Source organism: Hipposideros armiger, unplaced genomic scaffold, assembly GCF_001890085.2.
Source record: "Hipposideros armiger isolate ML-2016 unplaced genomic scaffold, ASM189008v1 scaffold_148, whole genome shotgun sequence".
In the NCBI taxonomy this organism is placed as follows: Eukaryota; Metazoa; Chordata; class Mammalia; order Chiroptera; family Hipposideridae; genus Hipposideros; species Hipposideros armiger.
This window is the reverse complement of record NW_017731498.1, coordinates 2566324-2588946: the sequence shown is the minus strand read 5'-3', so window position 1 is coordinate 2588946 and position 22623 is coordinate 2566324. Positions and strand designations below refer to the sequence as shown.

The following is a 22623-nucleotide window of genomic DNA, read 5'->3' as shown; positions in this document are numbered from 1 at the left end:
TGTGAAAAAAATTGGATGAGAGAGTATATGAAACTTAAACTGAAATAAATTTGTTCAAGTCCATAGTAAAGTAAGTGTGGAACAGTGAAATTTTAAAATGTAAGAAAAATATTCTAAACTTATTTTATTTACCTTGAATGTAGCAAATAAATGTTTGCTATGATGAGACGTGACTCTTTAAGATTCTTTTCCATCTCAGATTATGAGAAAAGCCAAAGTTTTCTTATTTTGGATTCTTCTCAAGCTTGTTATGATAAATTTTCTATTTAGGTTTAGAATTGAACAAAACTTTTACAGTTTGAGAAATGGACATTTGTAATTTATGTTGATAGAATATATTTATCTTATATAAAAAGAACTTTTAGCCTAATAGGAAAATTTATTAAATTCTAGACAAATTTAGTATTACTATAGGTATACAGATATCATTTGGGAGTGATTTACCTATCATTACTGCAAACAATTAACACTTTTTGTTACTCTTTACTGGAGCATGAGTCGTCCACCCAAGTTCGAAGGGTTGAACTAGCTTGTAGGGTTGGGAGGAGTAGAAGAAGAAAGATTTAAGGGCAATGAATGATGACTTACAGCAAAGTAAAAGTGGAGGGGAATGACAGTTGAAGCAGGTTCAAGCAGAGAGGGTAAAGGAAATTAAAAAGAACAAGAATGTTGTGGTATGACTTAAAACTTGAGTGTCAGCATATCACTGCCAACACTTGAGTTCTCTCTTCCTTTTTTCCTCTCTCTGCCTTCTTCTCCCTACCTTTATATCTGCCTCTTAAAATTATATCACATTTTTCTATGGAGACCTCACAGTGTCATTAATTCCTTTTCTGTACTTCCTCAGTACTTAGTTTGTCTTCCTTTCAAGACATATTCATGCCATTAATTTAAGATTAAAAAACAAGTAAATGCAATACAAAGTATAACAATAGATGCTTGTACAGAGTGGCTATGAGCATCAACCAAGTCAGTTAAAGGGCCTCCAGAGGAGTGATGTGTAAAGAAGACTAGCCTTTACAGTTGCATAAAGGTTTCCAATTTCAAGTCTTGAAGGCTAGAGCCATGCCTGGTAATATGGTCTTAATATAGTACAGTAGTATAATCATGTCTTTCTCAACCAAAAACACAGAAAATGATGGGTGACTATTTTCTCAATTCTCTCAAGGATGCTGCATAATTTGTTTCACTCCAGATCCCTAGAAGAAAAGTTAATTCATCACATACAATTCATGCTTTGGTTTATAAAGGCTTAATTTGGTTATAAAATCCATTTGAGGATGGCTACGTGAGTTGTGATTTTCAAAAATCTTTCCCCTACTTTAGAAGCAGCAAGGTGCAGTGAAAACAATTTGACTAGGTGTTAATGACCTAGATTCTAATCCTAGTTGTGCTACTAAAACTTAATGTGACCTTGAGCAAATAATTTAACTTCTCTTTTGTATATAGGAGAGTATTGAACTAGCCTTACATATCTATTTTATTTAATCTTCACACTAATTTTGAATGACAGAAAGAGCATATATCATTGTTTCCGTTTTACAGGTTAAGAAACTGAAATTCAGAGAAGTGTGACTTGTTTAGGATTACAGAGTGATTAAATGATGGATAATGGTGATGAAGCCAGAATTAGAAACCAGGTCCTCATTATTAAGTACCCAGCCTAGTTCCTTGTACATTTGTCCAATTAAAGAATGCAATTCATTGAATGTGTAGTGAGCTGAAAGTAGAACTTAGTTTTGTAGCCAAGTTTTCCCACTGTAACGGTTATCTTCCAACCTTTTTTTTTTCTTGTTGACATAAAATAGGAACCTTGGTTCATAGCTTAGGTGCTTTAGGCAAACAAAAATTTTGTTTTTAGATGTGTATGCTATATAGACATTGTTTGAAACACTGAATTCTAAAATATGTTCTTAAATATTAATTATTAGAAGAAACAATCTCTTCAGTAATAACTTTGCATTTGATCATATTATAAAATGAAACTTTAAAGGTTCGGTTAGAATTCTAAGTAAATCTGTTTTGGGATACAGTATTAATGAAAGGGAGATTTGGTTATGTATTTATTTTTACAGACAGGTTATTTCATTATGGTTCCGTCAGCAATGTCTGGAAATAGTATTAATCATTTGCTTCAGGTATTTTTACCCTACAAGCCTAAGACTGAGAGTCCCTTCTCCCAGCAGGAAGCTTGGAGCAGCAAATAGAATCAGCAGAAGTGACCCAGCCACAGCAGGCAGCCTGGCCTGAGACTCCCCATCACTGCCCAGAATCAGCAGGGCTGTAGAGGGACAACTGTAGGGAGAGTCCACCATACTCCCTCCAGCTGGGAGACACCTGGCAGCCTGGCCTGAGGACAGTGTGTGGGTTCATTTATCCACCACCCCAGTCGAGATACTAAACAGTTCCATTATATAAGGAGCTACACCCACATCCTGCCAGCCCCCCACGCCTGTCCCTAACCCCTGGCCACTATTAATCCGCTCTCTGTTTCTAAAATTTTGTTATTCAAAATGTTATGTAAATGGAATCAAATAGACTTATCTTTCTAGGATTATTCTTTTTCTCATTCAACCTCATTCTCTGGAGATTCATTTAAGATATTACATATATCAATGGGTCATATCTTTTTATTGATAACTAGTATTTCATAGCATGGATGAACTATAGTTTTCTTTAAATATACACATACTGAAGAATATCTAATTGGATTGAAATTTTTTAACCACTGGGTTTTGGGAGTTCCTTATGTATTCGATATACTTAGTCTTTCATTGAGTACATGGTCTGCAAATAATTTCTCCTAATAGCTTCATTTTTCATCCTCTTCACATGGTCCTCCTCATAGTAAAAGTTTTTAATTTTAATGAAGTCCAATTTATCCATTTTTCCTTTTATGGATAATGCTTTTGGTGTCAAGTCTAAAACTCTAGATCCTGAAGACTTTTCATTATGATGGTTTTTTTTTTTAAGTTTTATAGCTTCACTTTTGATATTTAAGTTCATGATCCATTTTCAGTTTTTGTGTGTGTGTGTGTGCAAGGTTTGAGATTTAGATCAAGGTTGTTTTTTGTTTGTTTTTGCCGATGGGTAGTCAGTTGTTCCAGCATCAAGCCTGTTCTTTTTCCATAAATTTGCTTTTGCACTTTGTTAAAAAGGGAACAAAGACAAGGTGGAACAAATAGATGTAGGATTTAAATTAACCATATTAGTAATTGCATGAAATGTAACTGGTATAAGCACCCCAATTAAAAGGCAGAGATTGTCACACTGGGGAAAAAAAGCAAGATCCAACTCTCTGCTATCTGTAATAAACCAACTTTAAACATAAAGACATAAATATGTTAAAAGTAAATGCATGGATCAGAAAATTAGGTGCCTAGATGGAACTGTGGATAATTCTAAGATTTGTACTGTGGGTGGTTAGGTGTTTGATAACACGGTTAACCAAAGAGGATATTGAAAGAGTCATAGATGATTGATGATGAGGGTAATGAATTCATGTTAATGTGAGCATGTTAATATTTGAGATGTTTGTCACATATACATGTGGAGATCTGAAGTATCTAGTTGGAAATGATGGATCTGTAACTTGAAAGAGTAGTTTAGTCAGAAATGTTGATTTAGGAGTAATATAGATATAATTAAAGCCATGGTAGTGGCTCAACCAGCATATATACATATTGGCAAAAGGAACCGGAGGAATAGCAATATTAAAGAAATAGTGAAGTTAATAGGTAAGAACTGTCAGAATGGTCAAGGCCTGCCCTAGAGATTTTCTATTCTAGTTTTCTTTTGTAAGGCAAAATGGTCTTATCATGATTTGGCTTAGGACAGTACAAAAACATTTCCTGTAATGTAGGTCCAATAATATTCCTTAAAATAACCAGAAAACAATAGCAACTCCTGTCTTCCACTTCTTCTATTGTTAATATTTTTACCAGCACTAGAGGCCTTGTACTTACTTGGATAATCAGAATCTCTTTCAGGAACAGCTTCACTTAATAGCCTTTTAAGTCCTTTACTCTCTGGAGAAGTTCATGTTTGCTTCAGAAATGCATGTTAATTATGAAAGATGGAGAGGAGACTTACAGCTTCTACTCATTCTAGCCATCTTACTTATTCAGTGGGATTTATACTAATCTTGCTGACAGAGTCTGGTTTCCTTCACAAGATTAGGTGGCAAAACAGAGCAAAGTATTGTCCAAAGAGTGATTATGCTAGTTAATTTAAGTAGTTACATAATGGCATGAGACAGCTTGCCTGAGTCTAAGAGAAAATTGCTGAGTCCTGGATGGAAACAGTGCTACAGATATAAATAATAAATATTCAAAAGTTAAATATTCCATTAAATCTTTCATTTACAGTTAAAAAAATGTTGCTATATTAGTAACCTATTTCTATGTAGGAAGTTACTCCAAAACGTAGCAGCTTAACACAGCTAATGTTTATTATCTTACCACAATTCTGCAGGTCAGGGATCTGGGAGTGACTTAGCTGTACGGTTTTGGCTCTGGCTGTCCCAGGAGAGATCCTCAACCAAGGCTGCAGTCAGTTTAAGGCATTACTGGAACTGGGGAATCTTCTTCTAGGGTCATTCACATGGGTGTTGACCACCCTCACTTCTTCACTGGCTCTTGTTGGCCAGAGACTTCATTTGTTCGCCGCGTGAACCTCTCCATAGGCTGTTCACTCCATGCCAGCTGCTTTCCCCCAGAGCAGGAGATCCTAGAGAGAGAAAGTGCCTAAGATGGAAACTGCAGGGCTTTTATAAGTTAATCTCAGAAGTGGCATGCCTCCATTTCTGCTGTATGCCACTGATGACACAGACCAGCCCTGGTACAATGTAGAAGGGTATAAATACTCAGTGGCAGGGATTATTGCAGTTATCTTGGAGACCAGCTGCCATAGTAGATACATAGTGTCAATTGGAGAGCATATTATATCATCAGTTTTCTTCTTAGGGCTTTGCTATATTTAATTTAACCCATGATATGACTATGTATAACATTCTAGAAATATTTTTTGAGTGTCCTTTATATGGGAAGCACTGGGATTTTAAGAACTGCCTAAAGTTCTACCCAGACCCTGTTAGTCACCTGCTTAAAATCCTTCATTGAGTTTATCTCTTGCTATTTCCTTGCTATGCAATCTGTGTTTTAGCTTTATGGAGCTAATTATTCATCTTAAGAGTTTATGTCCCAGGGGTGGTTCTGAGCACTTTGCACTTATCATCTCATTTAATTGTCAGAACAATCCTATGAGGATTACAAGTGAGTTATGTTCTCCAGTTTATTTTACTTAAAATAACTTCTTTTTTTCAGGACCCAACTCAGGCATACCGTCTTCCAGGAAGTTTTCCCTGATTTGGATTAGGTGTCTGCCTCTTGATTTCTGTGGCACCCTGTGCAACTTATCACTCTGGACTGCAGTTTTTAAGTTCTTTTCCTCATTAGATTAGAAACTGAAGTGTGGGGGTTAAAAAACAAGGGCTCTAGAGCCAAAAAGCTTAGGACCAAATCCTGGACCCACCACTTACTAACTGTGACTCTGGGCAATGTACTATTAGCTTACCTTTCATCAATTATAAATTGATATTTGAAAAATAGTACTTTCCTCCTAGAGCTTGTGAGAGTGAAGTATAAAGTGCTTGGCGCCATGCTTGTCACTCACTAACATTATCAATAGACTCTTTGAGGACAGAATTGAATGATTATTATGTGCCATGTACTGTACCAAACCTCTGTGTAGATTATTTTATTCTCACAACAGCCCTATGTGGGTAGGGGCTATCATTAATATTACAGTCTTCTTAGCGTCTCTAGTGCCTGTCACAGAGTGGGAGTACTTGTTGAATGGATGAGTGAATGAAAAATAGATGTAATTGTGGGGAGTGGAGCAAAGTGTAGGGGAACACAACAACATGGAAACATGATTAAAAGCATCACAATAGGCAAAAACTTTGACAGAAAAAAATGAGCAAATGAACGTGACTTACAAGTAGTATTGTAGCTAACACCACACGATCTAGAAACAGGTAGATTTGGGTTTGAATCCCTGCGCCACATTTTATTAGCCATATCACATGGGGTCAGTTTCTCAACTTCTGTGCTTCAGGTTATTTATCTGTAAAGTGGGGGGTAATAGTATCTATATTAAAGGCTTATTATGAGGATTAAGTGAAAATAATGTATGTAAAATATATAGCATAGAAACTGGCATACAGTAGATGCTCAATGAGCATTAACTAGTACTGTAATTAAATTGATAGAATCATGAAGACAGAATTTTGATAGTGAAAGAAATAAAACAGGATTATGAAGTATGTGGCATTGACTTTGAATCATTAATCATAGTTATCAAGGTTAGGCGTGATAGAAAGATCACAGTTGTGTACAGTTTAGTGCCCTTGCTAATCAACACACAGTTTTTGCTGTGGGTCTGACATAAAGTTAAAAATTAGTTCTCATAAACTAAAGTTAAAGAAATGTTTCTAATATTCTGTCATCTTACTCTATCATCACTTTGGCCCAAATGCTGGGAAAATGAGAACCAAAAGTAGTATGGTAGTCGTTGACTATGTAATGATTTAGGGAATTTCTGAATTTCACAATAAAGACTGTACTTTTCACATCTGACTGACTAAATTTGTGTGGGTTATTAGTATTCTAGAAAATAAAATTTTGGGACTGGTGGGAAAGATGTCTTTTGAAACCTAGGAAGGCAAGAAATGCAGTTGTGCAATTACAATATTGCTATTTAAAAAAGGAAATGAGTCACTTTTTAGAAATTTGTATCAGAATTAGAAAAATGCAGTTAGCCATTCTTAGGGCGATGGTGGAGGAGGAGCTATCTGTGTATGCATACATACATATATACACACGTATATATGTATGTATATACCGGGGGTGCCAAAAACATGGATACACATGACTTGTATTCATTTTTATTATCAGCATATATTGATATATATTACAATTATAATCCAGTTTTTTCCTTTCTTAAAATGTGTATCCATGTTTTTGGCACCCTCTATATATGCGGGAAAAGTGGCAGGGATGGGGAGGAAGCTAGAGAATGGTAGGACTGCGTTCGAATCTGCTGAGGAGCTTTTCTAAAATGTAGGTATTCTCCTTTCCTGGGCATATAAGAATCTTGGGGGCTGAGGAGACCCCTGGCATGTGTGTTTAATAAAGCTTCTATGGGGACTCTATGATATATGCTGTCCCCCATCTAAATTACAGGCTATGTTAGAAAGTACGAGTTCTTTCTATCACACCTTATAACATGTAATTAAAAAGTAAAGTCACATGTTCTTGAAAATATTAACTTTACTTTTTTTTTTGGAGTCCTGGAACAGAAGTAGTTAGAATTTGGGAGACAGCTTGAGCTATGTTCTGTTAGGAAGACATCTTGCTTCTATGTACAGTTTTTCCTAGGTTGGGCCCTGTTAATTTTCATTTACTTCTGGACCAATAGCTAATGCATAATTCTTTTTATCTTTTTGAAAAATTTGTTATTCATATGTATACACTGATGGGAACATGACCCAAAGTTTAGTTTTTTGGTTAAAATTTAGTATTTTGGCTTTATATATAAAGACTTGGTTAAAATGGTCTGCTTTTTCTTTCTCCCACTGCCTCAAAGAATTCATGATCAAAGGCCAGACTCAATATTCTGTGATTTGTTTTAACTAACAACCATCATTTAAACATGTAATTGCATTGATAGGTACAGGTTTCTCTGTAAGGAGAAAAAAGAAGCATTTTTCAGACTTGTTTAACTTGTCATTTTTTCAAAATTTTAAGGTAGTCATTTAAAAAATTAAAGGAGTTTCAAAACAAAGTTCAACAGATAATTATCAACAAAGTTCAACAGATAATTATCAAAGAAAGCAAACTTATTTTAAACTCTCCTCTTTATTTGCAAGAAAATTATGCCCTATATTATAATATTCACAGTTTACTTATTAAAAAGTGGAGATGAAAAGCAGAATCTTGTAGGCATTCTAGCATGACCTATGCCATTGACAGTCTAGGCATGAAATTAATCATTAGAGTTTCTGAACTCGTACAACACTTTAAAGACATACCACACAGTTTAACAATGCTTGTTTGTACAGATTTTGGTATAATGGTTGAACAGTCAGTTTTATTATTTTATAGTTACTTTGTAGATTTTTTTCATTGAAATTAAGTACAAAAATCAATTTGCCTTGGCTACTGATGTGCTAAAACTAAATTGTGCCAGAAGAACCTTTTGTTACTTTTACATGTTAACTCACTATTTATTGTACACCTATCTGGCCAACATTGATTTTAAGACTCCAGGTCAAGGTCTTTCTAAAGCTAGAGCAGGTATCGAAATAGTAATGTGCATATCAACACAAACCAGTAAGTAGGATCCTAGGCCCAGCTAATAAGCCTGCTACTACTCACTCAGATCTCATTCAGTTTCAGAATTTAAGGATTAGGAAATTCTGGAAACTGAGTAGGTCCACCTAGAAGTAGAAGCAGCAAAGCCCAAGACCAGTGAAATCCTTCAATAGTGTTGACTTTAGTTTCTAAGTTTGTTTTATTTTCTTAAAAACGATACAATGTTTAATTATTACACAATTTTTGATACAAAACTTTGGCAGTATGAATAGGTTAAACCATAATGTTTACTGTCATGGAATAATATATCATGGGTAAAGAAAGAGTGCTAGTTGGATTCCCATAGGCAAAAATCTGGTGATTTTGATTTTCTGGTGAAGAGGGCCTGGTTAAGAGGCAGGAAAATGACTTTGTGATCATTTAAACATAGGATATGTTTTTGTTTTTTCCTTTACAAATCCTAGTCATCAGAATTATTAATAGATAATTTGATGATTTCTCACAGAAACAGGACAAGCATATTTATTCTCACCTTTGAATTCCAACCCTTCTTGTGCTTTTCTGTTCAGTCATAACCTCTTCTTTCAAAATTTGGCAAAACACCCTTGAACTTTCATCATATTCAGATATGCTAGCTTCCTTTCATGAATTTTCATACCCTATTCCTCTTTTAATGTCTATTTATCATGCTATATTAGTTCCCTTTATAGTATTACTTCCTCCTATTACATGAATTTTTATTTATTTTGCAAATATTCATTGTAGATATTCTTGTTTCATCCATTTGGTTAGAGTAAGACCTTTTTTTTGGATTAGAAAGAGTAACTTTCTCACAGTACTTAGGGTACATTTCACATATAATGACTCTTTAACGACATTTTATTATGACTGTTAGAAAGGAACAAGCCCTCCTTGGATATGCTTGCTATGGCCATTGAAGATAGTACTAATGGGAATGGAGTTCTGACTCTTGTAATACTTCATTCACAAAAGCCGCTGTCTTTAATTGTATGAATTTTGTTATCTCCCCTGCTGCCGCCTACCCTGAACAAGTATGTCAAACATCCTTAAGTAAATAAACCCTGACCCAGTTTTAGAAACCTTGACTAATTTTGAGTTAGGAGTTCCTTTCTTTATATAATACTTTAAAATTAACACAAGATACAAAACATATTGTGAGTTAGGGTTTTTAAAAATACTTTAAAAAATACCCAATATCGCATAAAGTTTTCGAGTTCTTAAAAATATCTGCTTTTAGTTTATAATTTAGCAAAGGGATCATTGTTTTGAGAGACTTTAGAAAGTGCTTTACAATGGTCACTTTTAATGGAAATCTATTTATTTGGCACCTATTTTGCTTGATTTCTAAAGTTTAACTGGTTTATTTTGCAAACATTGTTCAGTCTGATTATAAATTGTCTAGCACAGTCAGAAAACTCATAGTTCATCCTTATATTTTTATATTTAAATATATATCAATAATTATTAACATAATCAGTAATTTATAATCTATAATTTATAAGTAAACTTAATTACAACTTGTAAATTATTTATAATTATTAATTTCTTAATATAAATTACATATTAAATATATTGGGTTATCAGAAAAATCATGACGTTTTTTCTGTTTTTCGTTGCAAAAATACATTGTGACTTTTCCAACAACACAATATATTTATTATTTATTATGCCAGATGATTACCCTGGAGAGGGAAATAATATTTTATATAAGCTCTCATTATTTGATAAATTATGTAATTATGTTAAATATTATAGAAGTTGGAGATTGTCATCTCTGATTAAATAAGTATGGCTTTGTGGTGTTTTCTGCTAGAAGAATTATTATCAAGAACATTTGGTTCTGTTAGATAGTATGTAATACCATGATTAGCCTTGGTAAAATTAACTTATATACTTGTTTAAGTGCTGCTGTTTATTATGCTAAGGAATTAATGAAAATTATAGTATAGTTATAGCAGGTTAGAGCACCGACTATGGGTCCACAGTGCCTAGGTTCAAATCCCTATCTTATTACCTATTAGCCTCATTTCCCCCATTTGTTAAGGGGAGACAGTATACTACATCATAGGGTTTTTGTGAAAATTAAATGCACACACATAATAACCATCTACTACATGATAGCCATTTTATTAATAACATGTTAGTATAGATTTTTTTCAAGTAAATCCTTTGGATAAAGATGAAAATAATAGTTAAATTAATAAAATGCTTGTAATTAAAATGTCATAAATATACTTAACTAGTTCTAGGAAGCTACTCTATTTTATATTTTCAATAAATAGCTTAAAAGATTTTGGTGTTTACATTTATAAACCTGGAATGTTACTATCCCACTCAGAAAGTATTTTTAGTGTATAATGCAGTATTCAAACATAATTTACTAAAATAGCTAAATTTTCTGTCCATAAAATGAATAATGATAGTCACTGATTTATTTTGAAGATTAAATGAGATAATACTTTGAAAAAACTTTGTAAACTGAAGGTACTTTAATACTTGTCTAAGCAAACCATGAAACTAATAGATGCATCATTCTATTTTGCCAAGCATATCTTAAATTAACTAACTTTCATTATCAGTTTAGTATTCAGTGCCCAAAAGGTAAATTTCATCTCAAGGTCATGCAAATACAAGTGAATGCCTCCTTAAATTTTGAATCCTGGACACCTCTCTTGCTTTACCTTAGACTTGGCCCTGTCTTATCCTAATTTTAGACATTTTTGTCTTGGTAGAATATAGGCTCAAAGACATTTTTGTTGATGACGTACTACTGCTGAAATAAAAATAACCCAGAGTATATCGGTAGTTTCATCTTTTTAGTTCTGCTTACTGTGAAGTTAAAGACTTAAGTATATAGTAAGAGTTTTCTTTTATTAATTTCACAGATTAATAGAGTTAATTCCTGAGTTATATGCATACAATGCCAAAGTTATTTGCTATCATTGGACCTGCTACTATACCTACCTGGCATATTCTTCACATATATTGAAGCCAGGAAGTTGGTAATTGATAGAAAATTGTGTTACTTATAACAGAGCTAAGGCAGTATGGATATGGTGAGCTCTGTCACCTGGAAACATTCCTGAAAGCAGTACAGCAGATCATTTTCTTGTTCAGCAAATATCTTTAGAACCCCAATTCTGTGTTAGGAATATAGTAGGGAACAAGGTACAATTGAACTAGCTATCTCTCTATATTAGTGATTTATGACAGGAAAACTTCTAAAATAACTTGTAATCAGTGTCCCATTTCTAAGAATATTCAAACTTTTTAGCATGGACTTTAAGATTCTGCATAATAAGGCATTTATCTACTTTTTCCCACTGCACCACCACTTTAGTACCAGAGGCTTTTTTTCCCTAAAAGAACACCAGTTTCTTAGTACACGCTTTTTCATCTTTTGGGAGACCTCTGAGTCCTGCTCCTCTCAAAGCACAGCCTCCTTCTCACCTTCCAGTGTGATTGGAAGATATTGGAGGGTTTTGAATAGGGGGAGCATGTGGAGAGAAACTTATTAGCTCTATTGAGGATTTCTAGGAGGCAGGAAGAGTAGAAGTATGGAAACCAATTTGGTAGGCTGCTTTTGCATTAATATAGACAAGACAATAATGGCTTAGACTATAGTAATGTTAGAGGTGATGAAAAGAAGGTAGACTTGGATATATTTTGAAGTTAGAGCCAACATGACTTTCTTGGATTGGATAGTGGAGTATGAGGGAAATAATAATTAAAGGTGACTCCTTTTTTGCTTTGGGCAACTGGATATAAGGAGTGATAATAATATGGGGAAAACTGGGGAGGAGCAGGAGATTTGGGGTGGTAGAAGATGATTAAAGTTTATTTTACATGCAGACATCAAGTGAATATGTTGAGTAAGATGGAAGAGGACAGATACTTCGGAAGTAACCCTTCAAGTCTGTCAGTATCTTGACAATTGTTTACCTTTATGTTCCTACTTCTTAGCATAAGGCCTGTTACAGAATAGACATACAACAAATATTGGGTGGGTGGGTGAGTGGATGGATGGATGAGTGGATAACTACACACACATTTACACATTTGAACAAATGCATTGTCCTTTGTATAAAGGCATTTGTATGTATAAGTAAGAATAACAACCATAATAATATCAAATACATAGCACTTACTCTGTGCCAGGTGCTATTCTAAATGCTTAACATGTATTAACTCAATTTTCACAATACTATGATTTAAGTTACTATTACTGTCATTAGTATCTGCACATAACAAGGTTAAGCAACTTGTCCAAGGTCATGCAGCCATTGTGTTAATCTGAAACACAACCAGGTAAACCATATATGGATTAAGCCATATCTGAAGAGAAAGTAAAATGCCGGATTAGTAGCATACCTAAATCCTATTAAAGGCTCAGGTTTACTTGCATATCTTTGTGAGTCTCAGGTTCTCCTAAAATATCTTTGTTTGAGAGAAAAATGGGATTAGTCTACTCCTTCTGAATATATCATATGTGGATTTATACTCATATTTCAGTTAAATATAGGTATTCAATTCATCAATGGCTAAAAAACAAAACACTGAATAGACATACATGCATTAGTTGATATTAATTGTTAGCATTACTTCATTCAAATGAAAGCCATTACTTAGATTGCCTTTCAGAGTGCCCCTAATGAATATAGGAAAGAATGACTTGACAATAGAAATTACATTATGGAGACTGTAGAATTAACCAGTGTTGTTTATTATTTTTAAAGATTTAGTTTAACTTAGTTTATTGTGGTTTTAGTCATACAGAAGTTTTCAATTTCTAAGTAATCACATTGGTTCACCTTTTTCTTTATGACTTCTGGGTTTGGGTCAAACCTTTGAAGTCCTTCCTTATCCAAAAATTATGAAGATATGTCTTGTATTTACTTCTAATACTTTTTCAATTCTGTTTTGTAATATAAGTAATTGATTTTCTCTATAGTGTGAAGGTATAATCTGGTTTTCAAATTTCTAGCTAAATTTTCCAGCACTTTTAATTGAATAGGCTATTCTTCATATTTTTACAAAATATGTTTCTATTCTGCAATGTTTTATATTTTTACTTCTGATGCACCACTTCTCAAATTTCTATATAAACCCAGCATCTTGGCAATCTATTTTTTTGTCCTTCTTTGTTCTAGCATTAAAAGAGTAGAATACATATGCTCCTCTTCCTTTTTATGGACTTGCAAACAGTCAACTCTAGAAAATTACAGGTTTTGAATCAATGTTTTTAATAGTTCTTACGGCTGTTCTTACTTTTTTATAAATGATACTTTTAAAATATACTTTTAAACTTTTTGCTCACAATATTTCATATTGATTTCATAACAGTAACCCTGCTAACCTCTGTTTTTCTAATAATTTCTGTGTAGATCCTTTTGAGTTTTCTTTATTGACAGTCAAATTATGTGTGAAAAATGGTATTTTAGTTGTTTTTTTTTCTTTCCAGTCCTTTGATCTTTTCTGTCTTTCCCATGTCTTATTGGGCTTTATGGAACCTCAAATACTTTGCTGAATAGAAAGCATGATAATGAGCATCTTTCTCTTGTCTCTGAGATTTTAAAGGGAATGCTTTTAATATTTCACTGTTACATATAATGTTTGCTGTAGGTATTTTTGTTTGTAGATGCCATTTATCAAATTAGGAAGTACTCTTCTGTTCCTGGTTTACTAAGAGTTTTCATTCTTTTTTTATTTAAATTACATATGGGTTTTAAGATGAAAACTTTTCTGCATTGATTTTGATAAGACTTTTCACCTTCGATTTGTTAGTGAGATGAATTGCATTATAGATTTTCTAATGTTAAATAAATTTTGCGATCTGGATAAATTCAACTTGGTAATGATATGTTCTCTTTTTAACACTGCTGATTTGGGTTGCTAATATTCCTTTTTTTGTTTTTTTATATCTCTGTTCATGAGTGAGAATGGGCTATAATATACCTTTCTGTAATGTTCTTGACATGTTTTCATATCAAAATACTAACCTCATGAAATGAGATGGAGAATGTTTCTACTTTTTTCATTCTCGGAAGAGTTTGAGTAAAAATGGAATTATCTGTTCCTTGAATGTTTGGTAGAAATCATTGGTAAAACCAAAGGTGCTTGATGTTTTCTTTGTAGGAAATTTTAATTACCGATGATCAAATGATTTAATAGTGTATAGGACTATTGAGGTTATTTTAGTCCTTTGTTTTTGTTTTATTAATTTATATTTTTGTGGAATTTTCCACTTGGTGTAAAATTTCCAATTTATTGACATAAAATTATTTATAACAGTTCCCTGTTATCTTTGTAATCTTTCTGATGATGGTCCCAGTTTTTGTTCCTAATACTGTTTATCTGTCTCTTTTTCCCAGTCAATCTGACTGGAGATTTATTTAATTTTATTAGTTATTTCAAAGAACCAGTTATTAGTTTTGTTGATCAAATTGTATTTTATACTTTTTTTTAGCTTCATTAAATTCTACTCATATCTTTATTATTTCCTTCTTTCTACCTTCTTTGGGTCTTTTCTGTACCTTTTTCCCTAACTTTAAATTTCTAATATAAGCATTTACATATATATTTTCAAAGTGGAATGAAAGATTTAATTTTAATTTCGAAATTGCTGCTGTCGGTTGTGACTAAATATATAGCACTCACCATGTCAATCAAGATGAATTTATTGTGTGCATAGCAAAATCATACTTAACCAATGTTGTTTTAATGTCATCTTGTTTCTTATAGGATTCACCTTTATTTGATCTTATTAAACAAGCAAAGGACCGAGAAGGACCAACTGATCACCTTGAACCTGCTTGTCCTATCAGCCTTCCTCTCCAGAATAATCACACTGCAGCAGACATGTAAGGAGATATGTGTGATGTTATTCATTCAACCTGCAAATTGGTTTTGAGCATAGTGTCATGCGAGGTACACTATACACAAACTATAGGGAATGGAATTTATGTATTTATTTATTCATTTACTTACTCACTTACTTACTTATTTATTTATTTTCTCCGGGAATGGAATTTAGAATAAGACGTTGTTCCTGCTTTTAAGATGCAGGAATATAAGATACGTGACCCAAATAAAGGTCATTAAAGTGGTTCAAAGTGCTACTGAAATCACTCAGGTTCAGTGTAATGAGGGTACCTTTCATGGCAGAGATGGCAATTTAGATAGGCCTAAAAGGTGGACTAGGATTTCAACATGGAAACTGGAGAGTGGGGAGGAGATAGGAAAGTGTTCCGAGAGTCAGAAATGGCATGAACCCCAAAGCATAGCAGCCAGGAAAGTAGGAAACATTTTGGGGGGGAGTTTACATCAGTGCCTTTGGAATGAAGCATAGAATCTGCATAGTGAATATAGTATGGGATGTGAGACTAAAACAGTCAATCACTGTATGATGATGATGATGGAAGAAGAAAGCAATAGCTAACATTTATTGAGAGTTCACTATGTGCTGAACAGTTGCCTGAGTACTTCAGATTCTTTTTTTTTTTCATTTAATCTTCATAACAGCCCTATAAGGTAGTAGATACTGTTATCAGCCTGTTATCGATAAAATAGAAAATAGAGAACTAAGATAACTTGCCAAAAGACAACAGAAATCAAACCCAAGTGTTCTGACGCCAGCATCCAAGCTCTAAAAGATTCCAGCTACACTGCCTTCCATAGAAATGTCCCTAATGTGATGTTTCTGTTTTATTCTGTGTAAGAGTTCACATTACTGGGCCGGCTGAGTGGCTCAGCTGGTTATGAGCGCGAGCTCTGAGCAACAGGGTCTCCAGTTCGATTCCTACATGGACCAGTGAGCTGTGCCTGAGCTGAGCTGCCGCTGAGCTGCCAACAGGTCACAGGATGGCTCAGCTGGTGAGAGCATGTACTTCTAACAACAAGGTTGCCGGTTCGACTCCCACATGGGATGGTGGGCTATGCCTACCTTTAACTAAGATTGAACACAGCACCTTGAGCTGAGTGGCCGCAAGCTGCTGATGGGTGGCCGGACAGCTGGATGGTGACTGGACTTGGAGCTGAGCTAGCTGTGCCCTCCACAACTAAGATTAAAGGATAACAATTTGGCTGTTCCCCTTCCCCAATTTCCCCCTCGCCCCCCCAAAAAAGAGTTGATATTACAGTGTTTTGTGATTAGTGCAGGGGCTATTTTTCAGAGATGTCATTTCCATGCTAGCTTGTGCCCAAAGTATTTCTACTATGTGGAGCCTCTGCCTTCACATAAAAGTTTGTTTTGCTAGGTAATACCACTAAATAAGTCAAGCCTCATCTTTTTCTTTAATTCAATAAGCAGCTGTCTGCTAAGTGCCAGGAAGTCTTCTAGGCAGCAAGAATACAAAGGCAAATAAGATGGATTAGGTCCTTCCCCTCATAGAGCTTAAATTCTGGAGGAAGGAAATAGTGAACAAGGAAACTAATACATAAGGTGGTGTTCGAGTATAGTTAAATTCTGTAATAATCAGAGTGATGTGAAAGAGAAACTGAGAGAGCGTTAGAATGTTTGGGAAAGCTTTCTCTGATGAAGTGACCTTTGGCCTGAGACCTGAAGAACAAGAGGATTCTGACTGGGCAAAAACCCTCATTGTGTACACCCTAGAAGCAAGCATGGTGGCCCTGGCGCAGATCTAACTCAGCTGGTCTGAGCAACAGAAGGAAATCACAGTGTGGCTGGGGTCAAGTGCACACGAGGAGAACTGTACAAGATGAGGTTGCAGAGGCAAACGGGAGCTAGATCTTGTAGGTTCCTATAGGCCATAGGAAAGAGTTTGCACTTTAGAAGGGCAGTGGGAAAGCATTAAGGTTTTAAGCAGGGGTGCAGCTTGCTATAATTTGTCATTTAAAGGGCCATGTTCTGGCTGCTCCTTAAAGTACAGGTGGAGTTGGAGGAGGGCAAAAAAACAGGGCGAGGAGAAAATGTGAAGAAACGTGAAGCCAATTAGGAGATGATTTCTGTAGTCCAAGTGAGAGATATAGGCGACTTGGTCTAAGATAGGTAAGTAGAGATAGAAAGAAGTGGAAAGATCTCGGAAGTATTTTAGAAGCTTTAATAGGACTTGGTTTTTCATTGTGTTTGAAGAACTAAGAAAAGAGAGAAATTAAAAATAACTCCTAGGTGTTGACTTAAGAAACTAGATGTTATATAGAGCGATTTATTGAGATGGGAAAAAACAGGGGAAAGAAGTCAAGAGCTCCACTTTGAGATTCAAGTAGTGAAATCCAGTAGGTATTGAATATTTGCATCTAGAACTCAAATGCAACTAACTTCTATCCAAGTTAAGTCAGTCTACAATATTTTCACTTAATGAACTGAAGGGAAATCTAAGGTTGATAGTAGACTAGACCCTGGGACTTATGAAATCATTATGATGGCAATTCCCTTTTCCTACTATACTAGTTAAAATATACTACATGCAGTAGAAACATTTGTAGTAAGGTACAAATCCTACTTCCTGCTCAGAATTATTCCTCAGCTAGTAAAACAAAATTAGAAAATAGGACTGGATTATCCTGTAAAATAAAGGGCAACACACAGCAGTAGAATGTCAAAAATTGAGAGATAATATTTACTAATATCTCTGCTTCAGTTTATGTCTGACATATTTAGTGTACAGGTGTAAATCAGCCTTGATAATGTTATTTAAAGTATTAATTCATTGAATTCTGTACTAAATAATTTAGGTGGGTATATATATGTGTGCATAACTTAAGTCTTATCATATATATGAACCATAGTTATCAATGAAACATTTTTAAAAGGAGAAAGAAATATGACAATACTATTTTGGTATCAATAACTTGTTCTTTTAAGCTGGAATCATTTTATGATCTCAATCCCACTACAGTTATTAAAATTGAATATATATACTATATGGCTTTCAATAAGGCAGTGGTTCTAAGGAAAAGCCATTTATTAAAATAAAGTTAGAAATGATAATGAAAGCTTAGGTTTTCTATTAAGCTATCCTTTCTAGCTTGTATTTAAATAGCCTGCTCAAGTAATTTGATATAGAATAACAGGTTAAATAGATAAGATGCATTTGGATGCATGGGTATAGCTCTGTGTGTGTGTGTGTGTGTGTGTGTGTCAGAGAGAGAGAGAGATTTTTAGCAAACTTATTATAAAGACTTTTCCTTTGACTACATCTAGGTATCTTTCTCCTGTAAAATCCCCAAAGAAAAAAGGGTCAACTCCACGTGTAAATTCTACTGCAAATGCAGAGGCACAAGCAACCTCAGCCTTCCAGACTCAGAAGCCATTGAAATCTACCTCCCTTTCGCTCTTTTACAAAAAAGGTTAGTAGATGATTGCTTTCAAAAGCATGGACTTTGAAACCAGGCTGACTGGGTTCAAATCATGGTTCTTCTGCTTACTAGGTATGACCGTGGGCGAGTCCACTTTATATCTCTATGCCTCAGTTTCTTTATCTCTAAAATGGAAATGGTAATAATAGTCTACCTTATAATTATAATAATCTACCTGATAGGGTTTTTGAGATAATTAAATGAATTAATACATAAAATGCCCTCAACAGCGCCTAGCACATGACTAATTCCCCTTGTCTCTCTAGTATACCGATTGGCATATCTTCGACTAAATACCCTGTGTGCACGCCTTCTGTCTGACCACCCAGAACTAGAACATATCATCTGGACCCTTTTCCAGCACACACTGCAAAATGAGTATGAACTCATGAGAGACAGGCATTTGGACCAGGTAAGACAGGAAGGTACTTCCCCTTCTCTTCTCCTATTTAATTGTTAACTATGTACTGTTTTCTTCAGAACAGGTTAGATTTAAATAAGAAGTTAGATCAGTTTAGTAGACTTAATATAGATTTACTTGTTGGCTACCTTTTATATTTTTGCTATAATTCTTACAATTTAGAGCTTGAGAGTATTTCAGTAACTTTACATGCTTAATGATATGAAAGATATTACTTGTAAAAATTAGTGAATAAACTGTTTATCATAGGTTTTTCTGTGTTGTGGTAACCTAGATTTCATTTTAGTGTTGGAAAAGCAGGAGACTTAAGAGCGAATTGAACTAAAACAGTGCCCATTGAATGAATGAATGAATGAATAAATGAATAATGAAGGAAAGAGTTAATTTACAGAGAACAATCTCATATATCTTCCTTTTTCTTCTCTGAAAACAGGATAATAAGAATTTTATTTTTTGGTAATAGCTTTATTGAGATGTAATTCATATGCCATATAATTACCAATGTAAAGTGTACAATCCAGTGGTTTTTATTATATTTCAGAGTTGTGCAAACATCACCAGAGTCCATTTTAAAACATTTTATCATGCCAAAAAAGAAATCCGATACCCTTTAGCACTCACCCCAGATGCTCACCATCTCCAGCCCCAGGCAACACTAATCTACTTGCTGTCTCTATAGATTTGCCTAATCTAGATATTTCGTATAAATGGAATCATAATATGTTATCTTTTGTGTCTGGCTTCTTTCATTTAGTATAATGATTTCATTGTTCATCTGTGTTATAGCTTGTATCAGTACTTCATTCCTTTTTATTGCCAAGTAATATTCCATTGTGTGGATATACCACATCATGTTTATCTTTCCGTCAATTGATGTACATTTGGTTTCCACTTTTTGGCTATTATGAGTAATGTTACTATGAACATTCATGCACAATATTTTATGTGGACATATGTTTTCATTTCTCTTGGGTATTTACCTAGGAGTGGCATTTCTGGGTCATATGGTAACTGTTTAACCTTTTGAGGAATGGCCAGATTGTTTTCCAACATGGTTACATCATTTTACATTCCAACCAGCAATATAGGAGGTTCCGGTTTCTCTACATTCTCAGTAACTTGTTGTTTGCCTTTTTTGAATAGAAGCATCCTAGTGTGTATGAAGTGGTATCTCTTTGATTTGCATTTCCCTCATGGCTAATGATATTGATTGAGAATCTTTTCATGTGCTTATTAGCCATTTGTATATCTTCAGTGAGAAAATATCCTTTGCCTATTTTTAAATTGAATTGTATTTTTATTATTGAGTTGTAAGGGATCTTTAAGTAGTCTACATATGCGTACAGTCCCTTATTAGATATATGATTTGCAAATCATATATTTCCCATTCTCTGAGTTGTCTTCACTTTCTTGAAGGTGTCCTATGAAGCCCAAAAGTTTTTAATTTTGATGCTGTTCAATTTATCTATGTTTCTGTTACTGGTGCTTTTGATGTCGTACCTAAGAAACCATTGCCAAACCAGAGATTGTGAAGATTTATCCTTGTTTTCCTCTAAGAGTCTTATACGTTCACGCTTACATTTAGATTCTGATCCATTTTTAGTTAATTTTTGTATGTGGCATGAGGTTGGAGTCCAACTTCATTCGTTTGTATGTGGATACTAGCTGTTCCAACATCATTTCTTGAAAAGTCTTTTCTTTCACTATTGGCAGTTATCAAAGAGCAATTAACTGTAAATATGTAAATGTTTATTTCTGGTCTCTTCTATTTTATTGATCCATGTGTCTCTTCTTATGCCAGTACCACACTATCTTGGTTACTGTAGCTTTATAGTAAGTTTTGAAATAGGGAAGTGTGAGTACTCCAGTTATGCCCTTTTTCAAGATTGGTTTGACTATGAGAAACTTGGACTTTCATATGAATTTTAGGATTGGCTTGTCAATTTCTGCAAAGAAACCAACTGCAATTTTTATAGGGATTACACTGAGTCATCGATCAGTTTGAGGAGTATTGTCAGAACAACATTAAGTCTTCCAATCCATGAACATATGATGATGTCTTTCCCTTTATTAAAATCTCCTTTAATTTCTTTCAACAATTTTTTTTACTTTCTAGAGCACAAGTGTTACACTTGTTTTGTTTAATTTATACCTAAATATTTTATTCTTTTTAACACTGTTGTAAATGGAATTGTTTCCTCAGTTTCTTTTTCAGATTGTTATTTACAAGTGTATTGAAATACAATTGATTTTTGTATATTAATCTTGTATCCTGCAACCTTGCTGAAGTTATCAGTTCTGATAGTTTTTAGCGGATTCGTTAAGATTTTCTATATAAAGATTATGTCTTCTGAGAATAGATACAGTGTTACTTCTTCCTTTTCAATGTAGATGACTTTTATTTATATGCCAGATTGCCATGGCTAGAACCTCCACTACAATGGTGAATGGAAGTGGTGAGAGGCAACACCCTTGTTTTGTTCCTGATCTTAGGGGAAAGGTTGTTAGCGGTGGTTTTTTTGTATATGCCCTTTATCAGGTTGAGGAAATTCCCTTCTATTCCTAGTTTATTGAGTGCTTTTATCATGAAAGGATGTTGAATTTTGGCAAGTGCTTTTTTTGTATCTGTTGAGATGATCTCTTTTTTATTTTGTATTGATATATTGTATATTATGTTAATGGATTTTCAGATGTTACACCAGCCTTGCATTTCTAGAATGAATCCCAGTTGGTTGCAGTGTACCCACAGTGCTGCTGGATTCACCTTGTTTTTGTTGAAGATTTTTACAAAAATAATCATGAGATATTAATAATTTTCTTGTTATATCAAGTTTTAGTATCAGAAATACTAGCCTCATAGAATTAGTTGGGTAATGTTCCTTCCTTTTCTAATTTTGGAAGTGTTTGTAAAAAACTGATACTGATTCTTTTATAAATGTGTGGTAGAAATCCACCAGTGAAGCCATCTGGGTCTGGGCTTTTGTCTGTGGATTTAAAAAAAAATTTTTTTTTTACCAACAGCCATGGTTATTGGTTACAGATTGCTTTCATGCTACAGTGGCATAGTTAACTCTTTTAGGGAGGGCGCAGCTCACAGTGGCCCATGCGGGGATTGAACCGGCAACCTTGGTGTTATCAGCACCACACTCTAACCAACTGAGCTAAGCGGTCACCCTGTTTGTGGATATTTTTTGATTACTAATTCAAGCTCAGACTTTCTATTTCTTCTTGAGTCAGTTTTGGTAGTTTGTGTCCTACAAATTTTTATATTTCATCTTAGATATCTATATTTTTGGTATTCAATTTTTCATAATGTTCCCTTTATAATCCTTTTATTTCTGTAAGGTTGGTAGTAATGTTACCAAGAAAAATGATGTTTTGAGCAAAAGATGAATTATTGTATAAAGATATGACCTACAAATGTGTATTTTACTAGATCATATTGGGACATATAAATTCTTGTATGTTGGATTTTTTTAAGTATGCACT

The 22623-nt window shown here is 34.2% G+C and overlaps 1 protein-coding gene across 1 annotated transcript in view; it reads left to right on the top strand.

Annotated features, from left to right (window-relative positions):
* Nucleotides 1-22623, top strand: part of RB1 (RB transcriptional corepressor 1) — a 153181-nt gene that overhangs the window by 119587 nt on the left and 10971 nt on the right. The window contains exons 18-20 of the mRNA XM_019650855.1: nucleotides 15138-15256; nucleotides 18559-18704; nucleotides 18980-19125. Of these exons, the coding sequence (XP_019506400.1) occupies nucleotides 15138-15256; nucleotides 18559-18704; nucleotides 18980-19125 (411 nt within the window). The remainder of the gene's footprint in view (nucleotides 1-15137; nucleotides 15257-18558; nucleotides 18705-18979; nucleotides 19126-22623) is intronic.